The sequence below is a fragment of the Rhinopithecus bieti genome, unplaced genomic scaffold, assembly GCF_001698545.2.
Source record: "Rhinopithecus bieti isolate Rb0 unplaced genomic scaffold, ASM169854v2 scaffold_13704, whole genome shotgun sequence".
NCBI lineage: Eukaryota > Metazoa > Chordata > Mammalia > Primates > Cercopithecidae > Rhinopithecus > Rhinopithecus bieti.
Window position 1 is genome coordinate 2,336,464 of NW_016808231.1, and position 20,701 is coordinate 2,357,164.

A 20,701-nucleotide genomic window follows, 5' to 3' on the forward strand; every position below is an offset into this window, starting at 1 on the left:
GGTCTCTGTTGCCCAGATTTGCATTCCCTCCAGCTAGCTCAGTGCCTGCTAAAAACAAGGAGCTCTACTGCCACCCAGTGGACTTTTAAAAAAATGAAAGCAAGTTGACTGCAGGAAGAGCTGAAGGGGACCCCGCAAGGCAGAGGGGCCGCTTCAGGTGTCTTTGAGCTGCCTCAGCACCATTGGGTGGGCTCTGCCTCCACACAGACCCTAGCCCTCTCTCCACTGTCCCCATCCAAATTCTTATCTCAACCAGGACGTTTCCTAAAATTCTGGCACCAGTTCCCAATTGTGCAATCATTTTGTTGGGCTAGACTATACCTTTGAAGTCTTTTTTTTTTTTTTTAAGGGGCCAAAACGTGAGAAAATCTGGAGTTTTCCAGTTTTGCTAGCATGTTTATGACCATGAAGAACTATCTGGGAGCAGATGGTGTGTCTTATCCGGCTGCTTTTGAAAGGATACGAGTCAGGGGCCATTGGCTGACTGGGGAACAGCAAGCCTATGGCGAGGGTCTCAGAACAGCTTCTTTAGGCAGGAGGAGCTGTGGTCAAGAGCGGCTCTGCTGAGCTGGGCTTCTCCCTACCTGGTGTCAGGCTTTGATGCATACTTGGGGACCAACCTCTCTTAAATATTGAGGCGACAGACAAGAAGGATGCTTCCAGAAGGACAGGCAGCCCTGTTTGCTGTCCCACTGGCCTCCTCTTTCAGAAGAGAGGCCTCTCACCTGGCTGACCACGGGCATGGCTGTGAGTTAGAAGAAACAAAACGAGCATGTCTTAGTTTGGGTTACCCCGGAAGCACACCCTCAGATAAGGGTTCCAATGTTGGTTATTATTTGGGACACGATCCCAGGAGACACTACAGAGTGGGATGTGAGCCGGGGATGGAAATAATCTGACGAAAGGTTTCTAACAAGTTGGTTAATGCAGTGGGCGTCAGAGCTCAGCCCTGCTGCGGGCTCTGAAAGGCAGGAGTGCAGCTGTCCCAGCTGAGGGCCAAGGACACTGGGGTATTTATCCACCAGCCATTGTCATCTTCATCAGCTAAGGGCTGCTTCTGGGGACAGTCACTCCTTTATTTGGGGCCAGAGGAGAGCGCCGAGGCAGGGTCACAGGTATTCATAATAAGCAGAAGCGGGTGTCAAGGACAGGGTGTGGGGCCCGGACAGGGCACTTAGTGTTCAGTGTTCAGGTTGGCACCCAACCCTACCTCATGCCCTGGATCTTCAAAGGAGTGAGATCCCAGAAACCAGCAGGTCCTCGATGTTTTAGATTGAGCCCAGGACCACACAGAGATTCAGCTAATCGTGAAAAGGTGCTCCTTGGATTAGGAGGGGACTTGGTGCAGAGGGACCCTCACTTCCTTTTTCTCCACACAGGTGAGGACTTTGTTAAGATGATGGGGTTATAGGCAAAGGTCCCCATGAATGTGTGTAAGCAGTGTTTCTGGGGAGGGGTTTTGTTCCCTGGGACTGGGTTAGGCTAGAGGGGACTTGAGGTCTTCAAGCTGCAGCCCATGGGGAAGGAGGAGGGAGTCACCAGTTGTGCAGTCTTGCCTGGAAACTTCCTCTGGGCAGAAGCCTCTCCAGCTGGCCTGCGGCTCTTTCCTGCCTTTGCACGCCCATTGCATTTCAAGGAAACAAGACTCAGCTACCAAAACTTACAGCTAGACCATGCTGTTTCCACGGAACACCAAGATTTAAGTGATAATAAATTATTACCAAGGGAAAGGGGCTCTTATGAGCTAAAGCTCATCTGTAAAACCTGTCAATCTTGTGTAGAATGTTGAAAAAATGTCAATCTTGGCCGGGCGCGGTGGCTCAAGCCTGTAATCCCAGCACTTTGGGAGGCCGAGACGGGCGGATCACGAGGTCAGGAGATTGAGACCATCCTGGCTAACACGGTGAAACCCTGTCTCTACTGAAATACAAAAACTAGCCGGGCGAGGTGGCGGACGCCTGTAGTCCCGGCTACTCGGGAGGCTGAGGCAGGAGAATGGCATGAACCCGGGAGGCGGAGCTTGCAGTGAGCTGAGATCCCGCCACTGCACTCCAGCCCTGGCGACAGAGCGAGACTCCGTCTAAAAAAAAAAAAAAAAAAAAGTCAATCTTTTCCAGAAATCTCTGAGGTCTTACTACTGAAGTGCTACCTAGAAAAAATAAAAAGTTTTAACAATTTGCAAAGGATGAAGTCCTCTGCATAGCAACCAAGGGGGTCACCGTCCTTGGAGATTTAGCTCCAGGTGGACGGGCCATCAGGTGGAACCTGCCCCACCTGCCAGCCACAGTGGGGACGGGCACTTGGCTGTCAGTTCTCAGACATGAGCAAGGTACACTGTAAGGGCACACACAGCATGAAGCCCTAATACAGCTGTGCAGTGCCACAGCCTTGTGCAACCACCACCAACCTCTTCAGTCAGTGTGAATGCTGGCGGCAGGATTCCTGGAGGTTCGAAAGCTTAAGGTCCTTATTAGGCACTTCTTGGGTCTTCAGTGCTTGGTGGCAGAGGTGTGTTGGTTGACCGCAAGCGGACTGTCAGCGGGTGAAAGCGGACGGTATTAGTAGTGAAAAGCTCCAGTGGGACTTTCTGCAGGACTGAGATTGCTGAGTGGGGAGAATCTTACCGTCCTTCATGTCTTCTGGAAACGAGATGGTCAGTGAGGACACAGCCATGGCCAGGGAGAAGATTCCTGACACATCCCAGAGCACCTGAAGGGCGGTGTGTCCTGGGCCGCCCGCTCTTCCCGTAAAGGACAACTTCGGCACATCAGCAGGTGGACTTTCTTCATGACCTCGAGTGGCTCTAGCCTCCAGCATGAACAAGGTATTGGATACTGACTGCAGCCTCAGAGCACTCCCTGATCAGGATCTTGCTGGAGCCTAAATAGGAAGGCTGGGTGAGAACTGCACTACTCCTGAACTGCCTGAAGCGCAATGTTCTGGGGCTTTTTTTGGCAAGGGGAGGAGGACATTTGATTGGTGATTGTGGTAGGAAGTGGAATTTGAGCTGAAGCACGAATCCAGTCCTCAGCCTGGTGATCCTTAGAAGTGGCCAAGTCACAAGTTATGACTTAATGGGCCCTTATCACCTTTGGGGAACTACAACATGCAAGTAGACTGAACTACTTGGCAGATATAACAAATAGGACACTGTTACTTGGATGAAGTGTCTTTGGCAAGAGCATGTCCCTTGCCTTCACTCCACAGAATAAAGATTTCATTTACTGACAGGGGTTAAAGTCAAGGGCAGGGTTGTGCACTACGGATTACGAGCCACCCTGGAAGACAGACGAGGGACATTCTTTACAGTGCCAGAGTTCTTGTTCCTGCTTCCATGGTCCCCTCGCCTTCATGATCATTTCACATCAGTAACCTGTGAATACTCCGGGCTGAGTGTTCTAGTTTAGCCTTGCAGTGTTGATAACAGCGGGATACAGAATCAAAGAGAGAGGATCTACTCCTCAAAACGTTAGGGTCTAAGAAACGGTGCCATTAAAAGGTATAATTTTACTCAGGAAGGGTAAGGAAAACATGAGCACGAAGGTGGTTGGGGGGCGGGGCGGGGCGGAGTGAAGCCCCTGAACAGGGAAAAAGGCAGACAGGAATGGGTGTTAACTGTCCCTCCGCTTTCAGTTGGTGACAAAATTCGGGCAGGTGTGTCTCCTGATGAAGCTGTTCACAGTAACACAAATGCAATGTCTACAATCCATCATAAAGACAGACAATGCTGTTTCTCCAAAATTTTATTTTAATTTAAATTACAGGGCCAGCCAGATATTCTGATAAGAAATTCACTTTTCCTTAGGAGAAAGAAAATGCTTTCATGGCATTGTTAACAAATGTATACATCTCCACTTTTTTAAGGGTTAAAAATCACATTAAGTAACTGCCTTATGTAAAATTAAACCTTTATAACACAAAAAGAAACCACTTCCAGTATAATAGTCTTGGTAATATGAATATATTAAACGATCATAACTTCAAATGCAACATTTCAACCTTAAATGTTTTCACATTGTTTTGCTTAAAAACAAAACCCAAGAAGTCTGAACTACCTTCAGATTCCAATGCAAGAGTAACACATTAATGTTGTCTCTGACACACTGCACCCCCTCACTGTCTTCCACCTAAAAGGCTACAACATCATTGCCAAAGTGGAAACTGTTTTTTTGTGTAAGTTCTAAGAACGAGCTTGGCAAGAAGACATTTCTTCCACTTGGTGTAATCCATGTTTTTACACGAACTCCATACACACAGCACTATACCACAAAAGCCAGGACACCACATCACGGCCAAGTCTGCCTTCCTAAACATCTAAGAGATTTTCTTTTCGAGGAGACTAGATTGCCTTATTTCACACAGATTCTGGTAAAGACAGTCTCAGGAAACGCCAATTATGATGCAGACTGCCATTTTAATAAAAATAAAATATATCTGTATTTTCTGGAGCTATTTTCCTAACTGATGTTCTTGAAGGTTTTAAAACCTGCTGAAACAGCAATTGGGAGGCCCATTTTACTGGCCAATATATAATTCCATTAGTAAGAGAGGCTAGCAAAGAATAATCATATCAATTTCTTCAGCTGCAGCCATGCTGAATTTGAACTGGCAAACTCTGATTTGTAAGTTGTTAGTTGTGATCTTCATATCACTAAAATGAACAGATACCATTCTAATAACTTTACATAGATATAGTCTAGAAGACATTGTTCTGCCGTGGTCACAGTAACAAAAAAGTGGTGCAAAATCAGTTACTTGATAAATACTGATAATTTGCAGCATTAAGGAACAGGACATAAAAAAAATAAATTTCCCCATAGGACACCTATGACTAGGAAGTCTTCTTTTCCTAGAGAAGCCAAAGTTTTAATTATTCAGTTCACAACTATTGTACTGGATTACTTAGTCTAAGAAAGAAAAGGTGCTCTACAGAGGTTTCCCACACACACAAAGAATCAGCATTAATTTAGCATAATCTCTATCATTCACAGATCTGGCGGATTCATTAACTCATTTTAAATGAGTAAGGCCAATAGGATGCAGGAAGGTGTGGCTGACTGAGCTCCAGGGCTGTATCGCAGCTTACTGATGGCACCCCGTTAGGTAACTGAATACAAAGGATTGGTTTACTTTTTTTTTCTTTTAATGCTGTGATACTTAAATGTTAAATCAGCATTTTCATGTGATCTGAAGTATTTCAATTACATATGAGCATTCATTGTTTTTTTGCAAAAACTCAGTATTAGGTAATAGTTACATACTACTACAATAACATTCCTCTGCTGTACAAATTAAACCATTTAAAAGAAATGAGCATTCTAAGAATTATATACAAAAGAAACCTGTAAGCAGTGTTGAAATGAAATGCAAGGTGTCATTGCTAGCTCTACTTTTTAAAATATCTTCGAAAAGTAAAATTAACAAATACCCTTCAACATATCCAGGTTTACAAGTCTCAAGAAAATCAAATGTCAAAAAATTCTAGAAAGCTGTGAAAAGCATATATACATTTTCCTTATGATCTTACGAGGCTTCTTTACACTTTTGAGAAGTTGCTAAGTTTCAGTATCAATTTATTCGCACATCAACTTTATCTGCCCCCAAACTCCCATTTTGGATACAGTTCCCCTCTGATTTCAGATAAAGCTCTGCGTCATTTTCCTTCAGCGAAGGTGTACGATCCGACGCAGGGATGCCAGGTGTGCACTTGCCACACTGCACTCCGATCGCCAACAAAGATGGGTGCAAACACATAGGTCTAATCTGGTATCAATGCCCTCTTTCCTAAACCACACTCTCATTCATACATTTGCCTTCATGAACCCAGCCATGTTCAGAACTTCCGTAGTACTTTGAATTCTGAAATGACACAAAGATCAAGAGAAAGCCCACATGTGCCCTAGTGTGCAAGCAGCAGCAGCTACGATCTCCAACCTGGACTGAAAAACAAAAGGGTAAAATGAAAAACCGTTCACTTAACAGCAGATTAGCAGTAATGTTCCTCATGAATCAGTAAGAGTGCCTGATGCTGAATAGCTAACAGCAAACGCTGAATTTGGATTTAACATAGATGTTTATTGGAGATTAAGCTTCTTGCTGAGCTGGTCTCTTCAAATCCCTGATCTGTTTAACTAAATAGGTCTTCTCATCGTTAAACTGCTCATCCTCCGTCCTGTCATTCTGAAACTTGCTGAGGAACTCTATGAGTTTGGTCTGGTTCTTGAGGAGGATGTCTAGGATGGGCTGTGTCTTGTTAGGATTGGCTACAAACACCTGCATGGAGAGAAATGCACATGAGGCACAGAGAAAGAAGAAAACGCAGCCACACCTGAGCTGCAGCCACAGCGCAGAAAAGCACAAAGGTATGTTCTCCTGGGGTGGCGCTGAAGTCAGGGTCATTAGGTTTTGCTTTAGAAGGCCTTATTTTACAATTTAGAGAAATAATTACATGTTTTAACACAAATACGACTGATAAACTCATTCTGCCAGCCCTGCAACACAGTGTTTACTATTAAATACAGACTGATTTTAGAATAAAATGGGCAGAAATTATTTCTCAGCACAAGAGGTCAGACTGGATTTTAAGAATGACACCTCCACAGAAAGCATTAAGAAATGCTTTTGTTTTGCAGTTAATAATCTTCTAGGCCAAGGATAAATGACCCTCCTCTATAAATAAACTTTCTTGTTCCCAAATCCAAATAGTAATCCCTGTTTCCAGGTCTATCTTTCTGTTTAAAAGTCATAGCACACAAATATAAAAGTGACTGAATTTAATTAAGTCACCTGGATTACCAAAGTGAGGCTAATAATTCCCGTCATTTGCAAATGAAAGAAGACGATCAATTCCAGTGGACAGTATCATTGATGGTTCTAGTACTCTACCTTAAAAACGTGAAAGGCCTCAAACTGGATGTTGCGACTTTTGTCTCGCAGCAGGTTCATCATTAATTTGAGGTTTTCAGGTTTACTGATGTATTTTGTCATAATTGTGAAGTTGTGTCTATCTAGTAGTAGTTCACCGAGAAGCTGAGAAGACATTTAAACAATTACTCTTACATTGTTATTAAAATTTAAGGAAAAATCAAAGTTTAAAAAAATAACTTATTTCATAATCATCAAGTATAGCATATTAGTAGGCACTCAAAAGACTGAAGAACTGAACTGAATTACAAACTAAAAGCTATCAAGGGCCTTCTCTCCGCCACCTGAATGCCTTCCTACCTTTCCCTGAGGAGATGAAATCTACAGGAGGCCTGACGCTGCTCTCTGCAGAGGATGTTCAAGATGTCCCCTTGGCCCTGAGTTGGAGACTCTCAGAGCCTCCTTTTTAAGCGTGCATTTGTGTTAGCTTGCTAAAAAGAAACTATTCAGAAAATGGTCAAAAGTTATTGATTATTCCTGTTAACCACAAACCTTAGCTTAATTTAAAATAACTATTTTTAAATTTTATTTAGCAGGGCTTTCCAGGATCAAGGGTTTTGTGTCCCAAGTTTTCCATACGTGTACCCTGCACATGCCACAGGTACCATTTTATCACAGCTAATTCAGAAAGGTTTACACAAGTGAGTTTTTTTCTGCTCCTTCTTAAGTCTCCTGAATATAATCCAGGGTTTTCTTACCAATCCTCATCATCACTAGTTATACCAATTACGCTAAAAATCATCTGTTGACTTCAGGGTTTACTAATTTCTGGAAAGTTGGTTGTATCATGTAAACTCACAACTTTTAAACTGTCATTGCTTACTCTTTCCTAAAACCAGCAGTCACTTCTTCAGGCTGTCAACATGCCAACAACCTGGCCAAGCCTGAGTGTGCAGAGCCAGCAGTGGGGCTGCCCAAGCTGTGGTCCTTGTGGGCAGAGGCAGATCAGTGAAGAGCTTGGTCCCTGGTGCCAGCCTGCCTGGGTTCCAATCCTGGCTCCCTACTTCTTGTGAGCTCTGTAATCTTGGGCACATTTGATTGAACTCCTCTGTGCCTCGGTTCCATCATCTGTATAATGAGGGTGGGCAACAGTGCCTCGATCTCAGGAGAGTGCAGTGAGAAACGAGCGTCAGTATGTGCAAAACACCCATCAGGCCTGCATTTGCAGAGATGTGAGTGAGTGAGGGCTAAGGGAAGAAAAGGTGCGAACAGCGCCGCTGAGTCTTTGCTTTAATCGCTTTTGTTGCTTCCTTTCTGTGTTTCTGGCTATGTTCTAGATACTTGAAGTTTCCAGATAACTGATCTCTGGATAAGTAACTTGTCATTATATTAAATAAAAAATAAGCTGATGTGCAAGAAAACAAATCTATTTTACTTAGGCTTTATAAGGAACTCATAGGAAGAACTCAAAAGATTAGGTTTCATATCAACGTGAATCACAAAATCTATTCTTACGGTGAGAAGCAACCAGCATCTACTCTTACAAAGACTGAAAAGTCAGTATTACGTGATTTATAGTTTTGTGTTCTTTTCTATCACAGAAACCAAAGAAAATATGAAGGAAGATGACTTCAAACATGTAATTCTTTTATTTTTTGAGACAGTCTCACTCTGTCACGCAGGCTGGAGCGCAGTGGCACAATCTTGGCTCACTGCAACCTCCACCTCCCGAGCTCAAGTGATTCTCGTGCCTCAGTCTCCCAAGTAGCTGGGAATACAGGCTTGTGCCACCACAACTGGCTAATTAATTTTGGGGGGTATTTTTAGTAGAGACAGGGTTTCATCATGTTGGCCAGGCTGGTCTCGAACTCCTGACCTCCATCCACCCACCTGCCTCGGCCTCCCAAAGTGCTGGGATTACAGGCGTGAGCTACCGTACTCAGCCCAAAGATGTAATTCTTTACTAAAAAACTTAGAGTCTTGCATAGGGAATATAAATTTGCTGGCAACATAAATATGGGAATAAATAAATGCCTATGTGGCTACAAAAAAGAGAGTATAAATTAAAATCCATCCTTAAACTACGGCTGCTGCTGAAGCTGCTCCATGTTTTCATGGGGCACTCACAGGCCCACCGCTAACATCAACTGCAGGAACCAGCAACTTGCTTTTACATCCATTCCTAGGGGCTTGGAAATGGCGGTCTCAGCCTTTCATGTTGGTAATTCTGAATGGCAGAAGGGTCTTGAAGGCCGTTCTCCTTACTTATCCAAACAGCCCAGGAATCCAACATTTGGTCAAAGTTTATGGATTTGCCAATAACCTCCCCAACACCCCCGCTTCTTCCCACAACGGCCCTAGAAGCTACTAACCTAGGCTATCCTGTCTGGCCTTTGTGGCCTTAGAAGATACTGACTCCAGTGACCTGTGTGCATCTGTGTAACCGCTGGCAAGAGTACACCTCAGCCCTTTTGAGAATCACAGAGCAGGAGAGGCCCGAGGAACCTCCACTCTCTCACACACTGATGTCCAGGGAAGAGAAACTCCTCCCACAGCTGCCAAGAAGTTCTGTCCAACCCCCCAAAGATGAAAGGATAGCAAATGATCCTCTAGCCAGGGGAGGCGGGGAAAAGAGTCATTAGGGATCCCTAACACTAGATGAAGAGGATGGCTGGGCCCAAGCAACAGCAATGAATGGAAAGCAAGGGGCCTGGCTGGACGGTGCCCGTTCCCCAGCTGCGGCTGTCATGGATGCCCTGCTGTAGGAATTACAGCCTTACACGGAAAGAAGGAATATGCTGGTCTGAAAGAAAGTGCTGATTGAAAATGAGGATGCTGCAGTGTTCCTATCAAAGGACACAAAGTATTCCAGATGCTCCTGGTGTCCCTTTAGTCTTTCCACAGAAAGATAAGGTCTTCAAGGGAGATTTCCCCACGGTAGGAAGGGGATGACTGGATGGAGTCTTGGTCATTATTGGTCCAGACACCTATGAGGGGAAGAACTCTGGGCAAAGTCAAATTTTAAATGGACCTGGCAAAAAACTGAATGGAATTTTGATTTTTTCCCCTCAAATCCTTTGTGATTTCTTCTCTAGTTCCTGTTGGGACTGCTTACTGACAGAATGGAGGGTATGCACTTAGTAACTGCTGTAAGAATTTTCTTCAGCAGGGTTCAGCAAACTATCAAGGGCCAAACAGTGAATATTTTAGACTTTGCAGGCCATAGGGTCTCTGGGGCATCTATTTAATTCTGCTGCTGAAGCTCAAAATAGCCACAGACAATATGTAAATAAATAAGCATGTCTTTATTCCAGGCTGGATTTAGCCCATGGGTTGTAGTTTGCCAAGCCTTGTTCTAGAGTTTAAATCTTAAATTTAACATTCTAAACTTGCAAAGGATATCCTGCTTTGACACAAAGCAGCCAAGCCTGTCTGTGGTCCACAGCCTCACACACACGTCGCCTCCCTCCACCCTCACACACCTACCTGCCTGTGACACCCAGGCCACGGCCCAGGCAGCCCCTGGGTGCCTTCATCTAGCTGGTATGACTACGGCCCAAAATCTCAAAGAAGGCTAGGAGATGAAGTCTTCTTCAAACTCCCATTTATTCCCTTTCCGTGTCTCCACCTTACTCAGAAGCTGGAAGGTGCTCCACATGGATCACTGTCCAACTCCATTCCTTTCCGCAAAAATCTTGGCCCTCGGCAAAGGTATTTATTTCCCCCAAAGGTCTATGACCCATCCTGCACAAGTCCCTTTCCCCACATCCACATTTCAAACACAAGGTGCACAGAAATAAGCTATACAAAATGGTATGTCATACCTTCAGTGACTGTCTTTTTGTCACATAATTTTCTGAATGAAGTAACTTCTCATATTCACTGAAAAACTAAGATAAGAAAACATGTATCAGGGTTATTGCAAGAAAAAAAAAGACTGGTAGGTAACATTGTAAATTAGCTTAAGGACACACTTCTCACACCATGAAGGCCAACGGCTGCCCTGGCTTCCCTGCCATTCTCTTTCATGTCTTCCTCTGACATGTTTGCTCTAAGACCCTCAGGTGATCCCACCAATCCCCTCCATGAAGAGGGCTTCTGGTACTGAGTCCCTTCCCAGTTCCAGCCAGGCCCACAGAGAGAGCTGAAATCCAGGCCTCTCTGTCACCCCAAGCTCCCTATGCACAAAACCTAACTTCCTTACCCCTCACACTTCTGCTTGTTGAGTCTGCTCTCGTATCTTGATGTCAGATTGAAAAACTTACATTTTATATAAACAAGCACTCAATTTGTTTAAAGCACAACCATGAAGAGAAAAGTTACCTGCTCTTTCAATGTATCAGGCAAAGAGAGAAAATAATTCAGAATAGAAATTAAGGGAGGAGAAATTCAGCATTGTGTTAACCAGGGCAATACTGAAGGTGTGGCTTAGGCTCAGACCCGGCGGATGGGAGGGATTTTACTCAGAAATGGAGGGGAGAACAGATTCCGGGCAGATAAAAAAGGAAGGGCATAGCATGAATGAAGCCCTGGGGAGAACAAAATGCCGCAAATTTAAGAACTGACAGGTCCACTAGATCTCCAAAACAGTGGTCACTGGCAAGAGTGGCACTGCTGGAATGGTGAGGGCTAGAAGCCCATTAAAGCAGAGAGTTAGAAAACCAAAATGACGGGAACTCGGGGGCCAAGGCTATCCTTCAAAAAACACAGTAGACAAGGCCAGCTAGCTTTAAGATTTTATTTTTTGCCTGTCTGTTCAAACCACATATAGGTTTAAAACATTCTAAAAGTCTGCAGCATTAGTATGACTGCTGGATCTTGGTGCTTTCCTGAGACTTTCCTTTGGTTGTGGCAAGTGTCAGGGGATGCCTGCTTTGTCATCTGTCCAAGAGACAGATGTCTGGTGTCCATGCTTTATGATGGGTCCTTATTAGCCATACACCTGTGGTCTGGAGCAGGAGATAGCAAACTATGGCCTGCTGCCTGTTTGTGGAAAGTTCTTCTGGAACACGTCCATCCTCATTTGTTTACTGAACATGAATCCATTGAAAAGTTTTTGTATTATTTGCAGCTGCTTTCACAGAACAACAGACAGGAGAGTCAACAGAGACTACATGGCTTACAAAGCCTCAAAAATGTGCTTTCTGGCCTTCTTGGTTTAGAGCTAACACAGAATTATACATTATTTCTTTTGCCTACCTCTTGGCAGAGGTGAGCTGGCCATCTATTCAGTAAGTATTTGAGTTAGATTTCTCTCTTTTCAGAAAAATCTGTTAACTCTACCTTCTCAAATGATGATCAAACTGATGACCAAAACAACTGGACCTGCTTTTAATCAGTAACACAATAGACACATCTCAAGTTCTTGATAGAAAATGCAAGTTGATTTTCTGCTGCATCTTTGGATAAGCTTGGTTCCAAGAAATTTTTCATGGAGAACTGCCTGTAGAGTATATATGTGGCCCCTGTTTCCTTCAGATTATGTTAGTTTTTTTCCTCTGAATTAGGACAGACAAAGGATAAGTAACAAATCTAGATACCTGTCCTCCCACCCACTTCTGGGTTCCTCAAAGACTTGCTTTCAGGGAACTACATCGGAGTTGAGCTTTTTTTTTACTGCAATGCCATGGCAATGACAGTCCACTACATGACACTGTAACTTGACTCTCCTTTAAGAATGCCAAGGAGAGAAATCTGTTTCAGGTCCCAGTGCTAGGAAAGCTATGTTTCTTTTGAGCAGCCAGCCTATATTTTACTCTACAAATACTGTCATCTTTTAATTGCTTTTATTTCTTTCTACACTTTGGTTATTAGAAAGCTCAGAGCCAAAATGTACCAGAATTTAGAGCATGCATTTTGGTGTAATAACCTCACCTGTGGCTTTAAATTACCCACATCCCCCACAGTTTCTCCCTCTGTAAGATCTGATTGCTTTCTATATATTTATTAATTGCCTCACATACATTTTTCTAAAATCCTGCTAACTGATGCCATCTATTAACAACATGTAGGAAGCTATTTTACTGCAAGATTAAATAGATTTCACTGTAGCAAATGTCTTGGAAATTAGCTGGTCTGTGTCTCTGGTAGGCCTTAAATTACTAGTATGTTGAAAAATCTTTGTGGTGATGATAAATGAGCTAACCTTTACTAAATGCTTCCTGTGTTCCAGGCACTATGCCATGCATGTCACATATGCATTCTTATCTAATCCTCATGATGATCCCAGTAGACAGGTACTATGAAGAACCTTCTTCAGGGTGGAAGACCCTGAAGGCACAGAGCGTGCATGAAGGCAGTTGCTGAAGTCTTACTAGCCCATGGTAGGGCTGAGACGTGCAGCCAGAATCCAGGCAGTCCAAGGCTCAAGTCCATGCTTCTGTCTACTGTAAAAACACCCTGTTGATGACAGGGCTGCCATTTTAAAGCAATGAACATACAAGAAGAAACACACCCATATCGAAATATACATGAGCTGAAATAAAAATAAAGGACCAGCAATTTTTAAGCCATTTATAAGGCTACTTATGAAGGACTTGTGTGATCAGTGTTGTGTTAGGTTCTTACTGGGAGTGGAGGGCAGGGGGAAAAGACAGGAAAAAAAAAAAAACACACAAAAGAATGAGAAAGCATAGATTTTTGCCTCTAAGAATCTCATAACGTATTTGAACAGCAAAGTGAATAATGAAGTATTAATAATACTTAGGATTTCAAAAATTTAAATGAGTAGTAGAAAAATTAAAATCTAAACCAAATCTTGCAGGATAGATAGGAATTTTAAGTGGACTGTCATTCTTCCAACCCTCTCTAAGGGCACCTGTCAGAATCTTCGGCGATGTGTAGTTAAACCAGTACATCACAACAGTGCTTGTGGGTATTGCGGAAGATCCTCCCAAGGCTGGCAGAACTGGCAGTGGTGGAAGACATCATTTCACACGGCAGCCCTAGAGGCAGTTGTGGGGGTCTAGGGAAATCAAGCTATCAAGCACTCTGGAAATCATTGACAAATCTCTGGGGGATACTATTACCAGGAACATCTGACATTGACTCAGTGCTGGAAGGGACCTTACCGACAAGCTAGTCCAATGTCCTCATTTTACAATAAGGACGGACTTCTAAGTCCCCAAGCGGTTAACTGCCTTGGCCATGGCCACAAAGGAGTGAGCAGTAGAGCAGGAGCAGAGCCGGGCTCCCGTCCCCTCTGGCCAGTGCTGCTCTCATCCTATCAGCTGCTGCCTCCCTTTCTCTCTATTTGTATGCAGCAGAAATGTGGGGCAACTGATGGAAAAGGAAGGAAAAGTTAAAAAGTCAGATAATGTTCCCACTATCTTTACTATCATTTTAGCAGCAAAATGCTTTCTTTTCCTCTTTTAAAGCAATAAAAGCTTCAAAGGGCAGTACGTCAATCAAAAATATCTACTTCTGACCAAGTAATACTCTACAAGCTGTTTAAGAAGAGAAATAACTACAGTACCATTTATAAACATTACATATGCAAAATAAATATTCTAGTACAAAACCTAATTTAAGTCTTTCTGGTAACAAGTTACAATTTATTATTTAAAATAATATTTCATATACTTACTCTATCATAATGCTGTTCCAAAAATTCTGCACTGAGCAATTTATGTCTTGTAAGTAAATCCTAAAAAAAGAAAAAAAAATTTTTTACAGTTGTTTTCCAAGTTTTCAAGAAAGAGAATCCTAAAACATTCCACACCATTTTACCTAATAAAACTGTTGTTAAAATCACCATACTTAACATTTCAGCATGAATTGTATTAAAACATTGATTCTATAAGAACAAAATAAAATCTTTAATTATTTGGAACTGCAATTTTAGTGATTATGATGAGTCATGGATCTATAGCTCTTAGAAGGAAAAAATGATAAAGGCAATGGAAATATAAGCTAAAGAAAAAGAATAAGGAATTGTAGTTAAAGTTAACACTCCCCAAGTGGGCTGGTTATTTAAAACAAACACAAAACAAAGCTAACAGTAGTGGTAAAGTATCAAACAATTCCACGCCCACTTAGCACTCCTAGTGGAGAAAGAGGAAATGTCTTCTATTGGAAAAAGGATTAGAGGCTCTATTTTCTTCCTCCTAAATTCAATCACATTCAGGTTCATAGCTAATGCAAATTTTTTAGAGGCAGAATGTGTTTTAGGTAAGCAGAATGTTGGCATGATAATGTAGAATTAACAATGACTGTGAACCTCCAGTCTGATTTTGTATTACCATGAAATAGAACCCTATGCCTCACTCTACAGCTTTCCCAAGGAACAATCATTCAGAAATATTTACTATGTGCCAGGTAAAATTCTAGGTGCTAGGGCTTCAAAGATAAAAAGATATGATCCCTGCCTTCCAGGACCTAGATGTTAGCAAAGGACTAGCCTTGGTCTCACTGGGTGGGAAAGAGAATGGGAACAAGTGACAGCAGGAAGGCCTGGCTAGTAGCTGGTAAACTAATGGATCAAGGTCCTTCATACCACTGCTACATATAGTGTCAATCATCGCCTTTCTCCCAACTAACTTTCCTGGTTTTTGTTCCTGTTTATGTTTGAAGGTTGCCCAAGTTACTACAAAGAACTAGTGTTTCCTGAAGTATGCTGAAATGAAACATTGGTTCTGAGAAATGCTTTTAAGAAATGCCCCGTGGTCAAGCAAACGAGGGAAGTGCCATAGCTCACTCCAGATGTCAGGTCCCAGACTCCACAGGGAGCTCTTTTGTCACCTACTTTCTGTGAAAGTCCTTCCCGAAAGGGCCTCTGTACAGGCTTTCCCCACTGCCTGGTTACCTACTGTTCATCCTTCGGCCCTCGATTCCTCTTGATTGGTCACCAGCACGAAAGCACCGGACATAGCTGTGACTTTACGGTGGTTTGTGGGATTATTTGATTCAAGTCTCTCTTATACTACACTGTAAGTTCCGTAAATACCAGGATCACGTCTGTTTTTATTAATCTTTGAATCTCCAGCACCTATGCAATGCCCAGCGCATAGTAAGAGCTTAATATTTAATAAATCAATGAATGAACCAATAAAATCAGGGAACATGTCTGGAAAAACATCACATTCAGCAATCTTCAAAGTATGCTTTTGAGAAGGTTTCTAACCCCATCCCAAAGATTTACAGTTGTTCAAACTGCTGGATAGGGTATGTGTTGTATTTCCTGATTATCACAGGGATGCCCAGGAAGGACCTACCCAATTTTTCCCAAACCCTCCTTGAGGATTCAACAGGACATATTAGAAAACATGGAGTTTATTCTGAGTACCCTTGAGTTTGGCAAGAAGTGTTAAAATGTTTCCCCTCCAGGTGAAGGAGAAGAGGAAAGTGGTAAGAGAATTTCTATTATCTTCCTACTGTGTGTGGTCCATGGGGTCACAGATGCAAAGGAGAGAGGAACATGAGGAGAATGAATCAAGTACGGACAGCACCATTTAACATGCTATTGTGGTGTGTTTATGGCTGGAGTCCTGCTTGTGGAGGTGCCACAAGGCAATGCCTGTCTGTAGGGTTCACTGCTGAATCTCCCACACCTAAAGAATAGTGCGCCTGGCTGAGGTGGGTGGATCACCTGAGGTCAGGAGTTCGAGACCAGCCTAACATGGTGAAATCCCATCTCTACTAAATACAAAAACTTAGCTGGGTGTGGTGGTGCATGCCTGTAATCCCAGCTACTCAGGAGGCTGAGGCAGGAAAATCGCTTGAACCCAGGAGGCAGAAGCTGCAGTGAGCCGAAATCACACCACTGCACTCCAGCCTGGGCAACAAGAGTGAAACTTTCATTTCAAGTAATAACGTAACGTAACGTAAAGTAACGTAACGTAACGTAACATAACATTAACCTAAGTGCCTGGCACAGAGCAGGCACTGACAATCTTGGTGAATAACAAATGAGTATGTTAACTTAGGAATTCATGTGTCAGGATCCCTGTCAGACAGTGTTGCTTCTACCTTTTTGCGACTAAATCGTTCTGGAGGCCAGTGTGAGGAAGTACAGCAGAATGAACCTGCTGCTCACTGTTCTGTCGTAACATAATGAAGAGAATGCGAAGCAGGAGGGTCCTGAGAGACACTGGCTCTCAACTGAGGTTGGATTCTTAGGAACAGGTAGGAAGACAGTATCTACTCTATAAAGCAAAGGCCCTCTAGGTGTTAACATGTTGCACAACACATTTTTACTGAAGGTTTGAGTGAAGCGAGTATTCACTCTGCAAGGTATCTCAAAAGGAGCCAGAGGCTCACACATGGGCCATGCAAAGGGGGACATCTAACATCTTCCCATGTAGGGGAGATTCTATGTGTTATCATCTGGAAACTCAGGAAACTGCTGCCAACCATAAATCAAATCTCAATGGCTTTGGGGTAGGAGAGATTGAAAGGGGCACTCAGAGTCTGCCCAAGGAAGAGTTGGACCCAGTACATAACAGGATGAAAACCCTTTGTTATAAAGGGCCATTCAAAGGCCTGAGGAGGGGGTTGGGGGGGGGTGTAAAACACTAGGAGGAAAAGAGCAACTGTTAAGAGCCAGCACAGAGAAAAAGGTGAATACTAAGCTGGGAAAAGGAGGAGATGAGGACAATCAGCAGTGCCTCGATCTACCGAGAGATGAGAAGGAACCTTAGCCTAGTGACTGCAGCCAAAAACTTTGGACAGCTCAAACTGGTGTGAGTGTGGGTGGGAGGGGCTGTGTGTAGACCAACAGAATAGAACATAATGGGCAAAGGGCATGCAGACCTGCAAAGTTTAGGGTGCATGTGACCCCAGAACAGCAGAGTTGCAAGGTCAGTCAGCAGAGGTGAGAATAAAAGGATTCCTGATCTTCCATCTATCTGAATTCCAGTCTATGCCAGGCCCTTGTATAATGGAAGGAAGACTAGGGATCATTTCCCAAGTCCAGCAGACTGAGCAGCCAACTTTTAGGGTGGGCTGAATTTAAAAGCTTCCCAAAAGCTTGAGTTTGGGCTGAAACATCATGTGGCTAAGACAGCCCTGGGATCCTTGAAGAAATCCTGCTAACCCAGGGGGCTTATTTTCACATTCATCTTGGCAAACCATTTGGCCCCATTTCCTACTTGATGTTTGATTATGTCTAAGGACAAGGAACTCAATTCTCCCAGTTGTGTGGTTCACCTCTGGAGCTCTTACAGTGAGAAAGTTCTTCCTGTGCTAGGGTCAGACCTATCCCCAAGTACTTTCCAGGAACCATCACAGCCGACAGATGCATGTTTTGTCCATTCCCTATGGGACCCCACTTCAAATACAAGTAGTGCTCTCATGGCAGGTCCCTACCGAGTCTTCTCTTCTCCAGGCTAAATACGTACAGTTCCTTTAACCACTCCTCTAATGACAGGGTTCTGAGTCCCCCTCACCATCTACTGTCTTCTGAAAGTCATCTATTTGTCTATGTGCCTTTTAAAGTGTAGCGCCAAGAATGGAACACATTTATGTGTTGTTACCTGACAAGCTCATACCGGAGTGAGACTATCAGTTAGCTCCTTAGGTTACATACTACCTGGTCACATGGAGCTCTGGGGGACGCATTATCATACTGCTTAATTGTATTGGAAGTATTCAAAATTGTTTACTCAAAGTGGGCTCTGGTAGCCTGCCTGCCTGGGTCCAAAGTCTGACTTCCCCATTTATTGTCTGATTTCAGTCAAAATCTCTAGGCTTCACTTCCCTCATCTGTAAAGTCAGTAATAACACTTCCTTCCTAGGGTTGAGTATTATATGAAATTATCTACATTCTAGTAATTATTATACTGAGTATCTCATTTCATATTAACTATTGTTATTCCTCCATCCCATATTTTGTACAGTTGAGTCAAGTGGAAGACCTCAGTTATCTGCATTTAACTTCATCCTGCTATATTCTGGTCTCTCTGACCTTTCTAAGTTTTGGGATCCTCTCTTATCTGTTGTCCTTACCTTTATGGCTAACATCTACACATTTGATAAGTATGCCTTGTCACCCTTTATTTCAGTCACTAATAAAAACGTTCAGCTGGGTGGGGAAAGCCCTGTGGAAATTCACTAGAAGTTTCTCTGCAGGGTGACGGCAATTTACTTGCCAGTAGTGTATGGATATAACATACAACTGGTTGTAAATCACTATACTGAAACTCCATCTAGCTCAGCTTTTTTACTGTTTCCATGAAAACAGATTTGCAGAATTATAAAACATCTAGAATATCCTTTAGTGTGATGAAGGAGTAATTCTAACAGCTAATGTTTATTGCACAGATACTGTGTGAAGGCATAACAACTGATATGGTCATGTTATTACCTGCATCTGAACAGATGAAGAGATTGGAGGTTAAATCAGCAGCAGAGCTGGTGTGAACCTAGGCAGCCACGCCCTTTTACTCCCCCAATCCACCAGTACCTATGAGATCAGTATGACTGAACTTCCTCTTAGTGAATCCACGATGGCAGTGGGTACAGTTTCCAAAATGCTCAGAAGCCATTTTTTTTTAAATTTTTTTTATTATACTTTAAGTTCTAGGGTACATGTGCACAACTCGCAGGTTTGTTACATATGTATACATGTGTCATGTTGGTTTGCTGCACCCATTAACTCATCATTTACATTAGGTATTTCTCCTAATGCCCCACCCCACGACAGGCCCTGGTGTGTGATGTTCCTCACCCTGTGTCCAAGGGTTCTCATTGTTCAATTTGCACCTGTGAGTGAGAACATGTGGTGTTTGGTTTTCTGTCCTTGCGATAGTTTGCTCAGAATGATGGTTTCAAGCTTTATCCATGTCACTACAAAGGACACGAATGCATCCTTTTTTATGGCTGCATAGTATTCCACGGTGTATATGTGCCATATTTTCTTAATCCAATCTATCACTGATGGACATTTGGGTTGGTTCCAAGTCTTTGCTATTGTGAATAGTGCCACAATAAACATACGTGTGCATGTATCTTTATAGTAGCATGATTTATAATCCCTTGGGTATATACCAAGGGATTATAACAGCTAATGTTTATTGCACAGACACTGTGCAATAAACATTAATGGGATATAATAAACAGTAATGGGATCACTGGGTCAAATGGTACTTCTATTTCTAGAGCCTTGAGGAATCGCCACACTGTCTTCCACAATGGCTGAACTAGTTTACACTCCCACCAACAGTGTAAAAGTGTTCCTATTTCGCCACATCCTCTTCAGCACCTGTGGCTTCCTGACTTTTTAATGACTGCCTTTCTAACTGGTGTAAGATGGTATCTCACTGTGGTTTTGGTTTGCATTTCTCTGACGACCAGAGATGAGCATTTTTTCATGTGTCTGTTGGCTGCATAAATGTCTTCTTTTGAAAAGTGTCTATTCATATCATTTGCCCACTTTTTGATGGGATTGTTTGATTTTTTTCTGTAAATGTGTTTAAGTTCTTTGCAGATTCTGGATATTAGCCTTTTGTCAAATGGATAGATTGCAAACATTTTCTCCCATTCTGTAGGTTGCCTGTTCACTCTGATGGTAGTTTCTTTTCCTGTGTAGCAGCCCTTTAGTTTAATTAGATCCTATTTGTCTATTTTGGCTTTTGTTGCCATTGCTTTTGGTGTTTTAGTCATGAAGTCCTTGCCCATGCCTATGTCCTGAATGGTATTGCCTAGGTTGTCTTCTAGGGTTTTATGGTTTTAGGTCTAACATTTAAGTCTTTAATCCATCTTGAATTAATTTTTGTATGAAGTGTAAGGAAGCGATCCAGTTTCTGCTTTCTACACATGGCTAGCCAGTTTTCCCAACACCATTTATTAAATAGTGAATCCTTTCCCCATTTCTTGTTTTGTCAGGTTTGTCAAAGATCAG

General features: G+C 42.9%; 1 protein-coding gene across 1 annotated transcript in view; it reads right to left on the reverse strand.

Moving 5' to 3' along the window:
* Nucleotides 1-3,725: 3,725 nt before the first annotated feature.
* The window catches only part of CAB39 (calcium binding protein 39), a 107,953-nt gene continuing 90,977 nt past the window's right edge, over nt 3,726-20,701 (reverse strand). Inside the window, exons 6-9 of the mRNA XM_017886373.1 lie at nt 14,450-14,509; nt 10,689-10,754; nt 6,886-7,029; nt 3,726-6,273 (exon numbers count right to left, since the gene is read on the reverse strand). Coding sequence (XP_017741862.1) covers nt 6,085-6,273; nt 6,886-7,029; nt 10,689-10,754; nt 14,450-14,509 — 459 coding nt within the window. The 3' untranslated portion in view covers nt 3,726-6,084. The remainder of the gene's footprint in view (nt 6,274-6,885; nt 7,030-10,688; nt 10,755-14,449; nt 14,510-20,701) is intronic.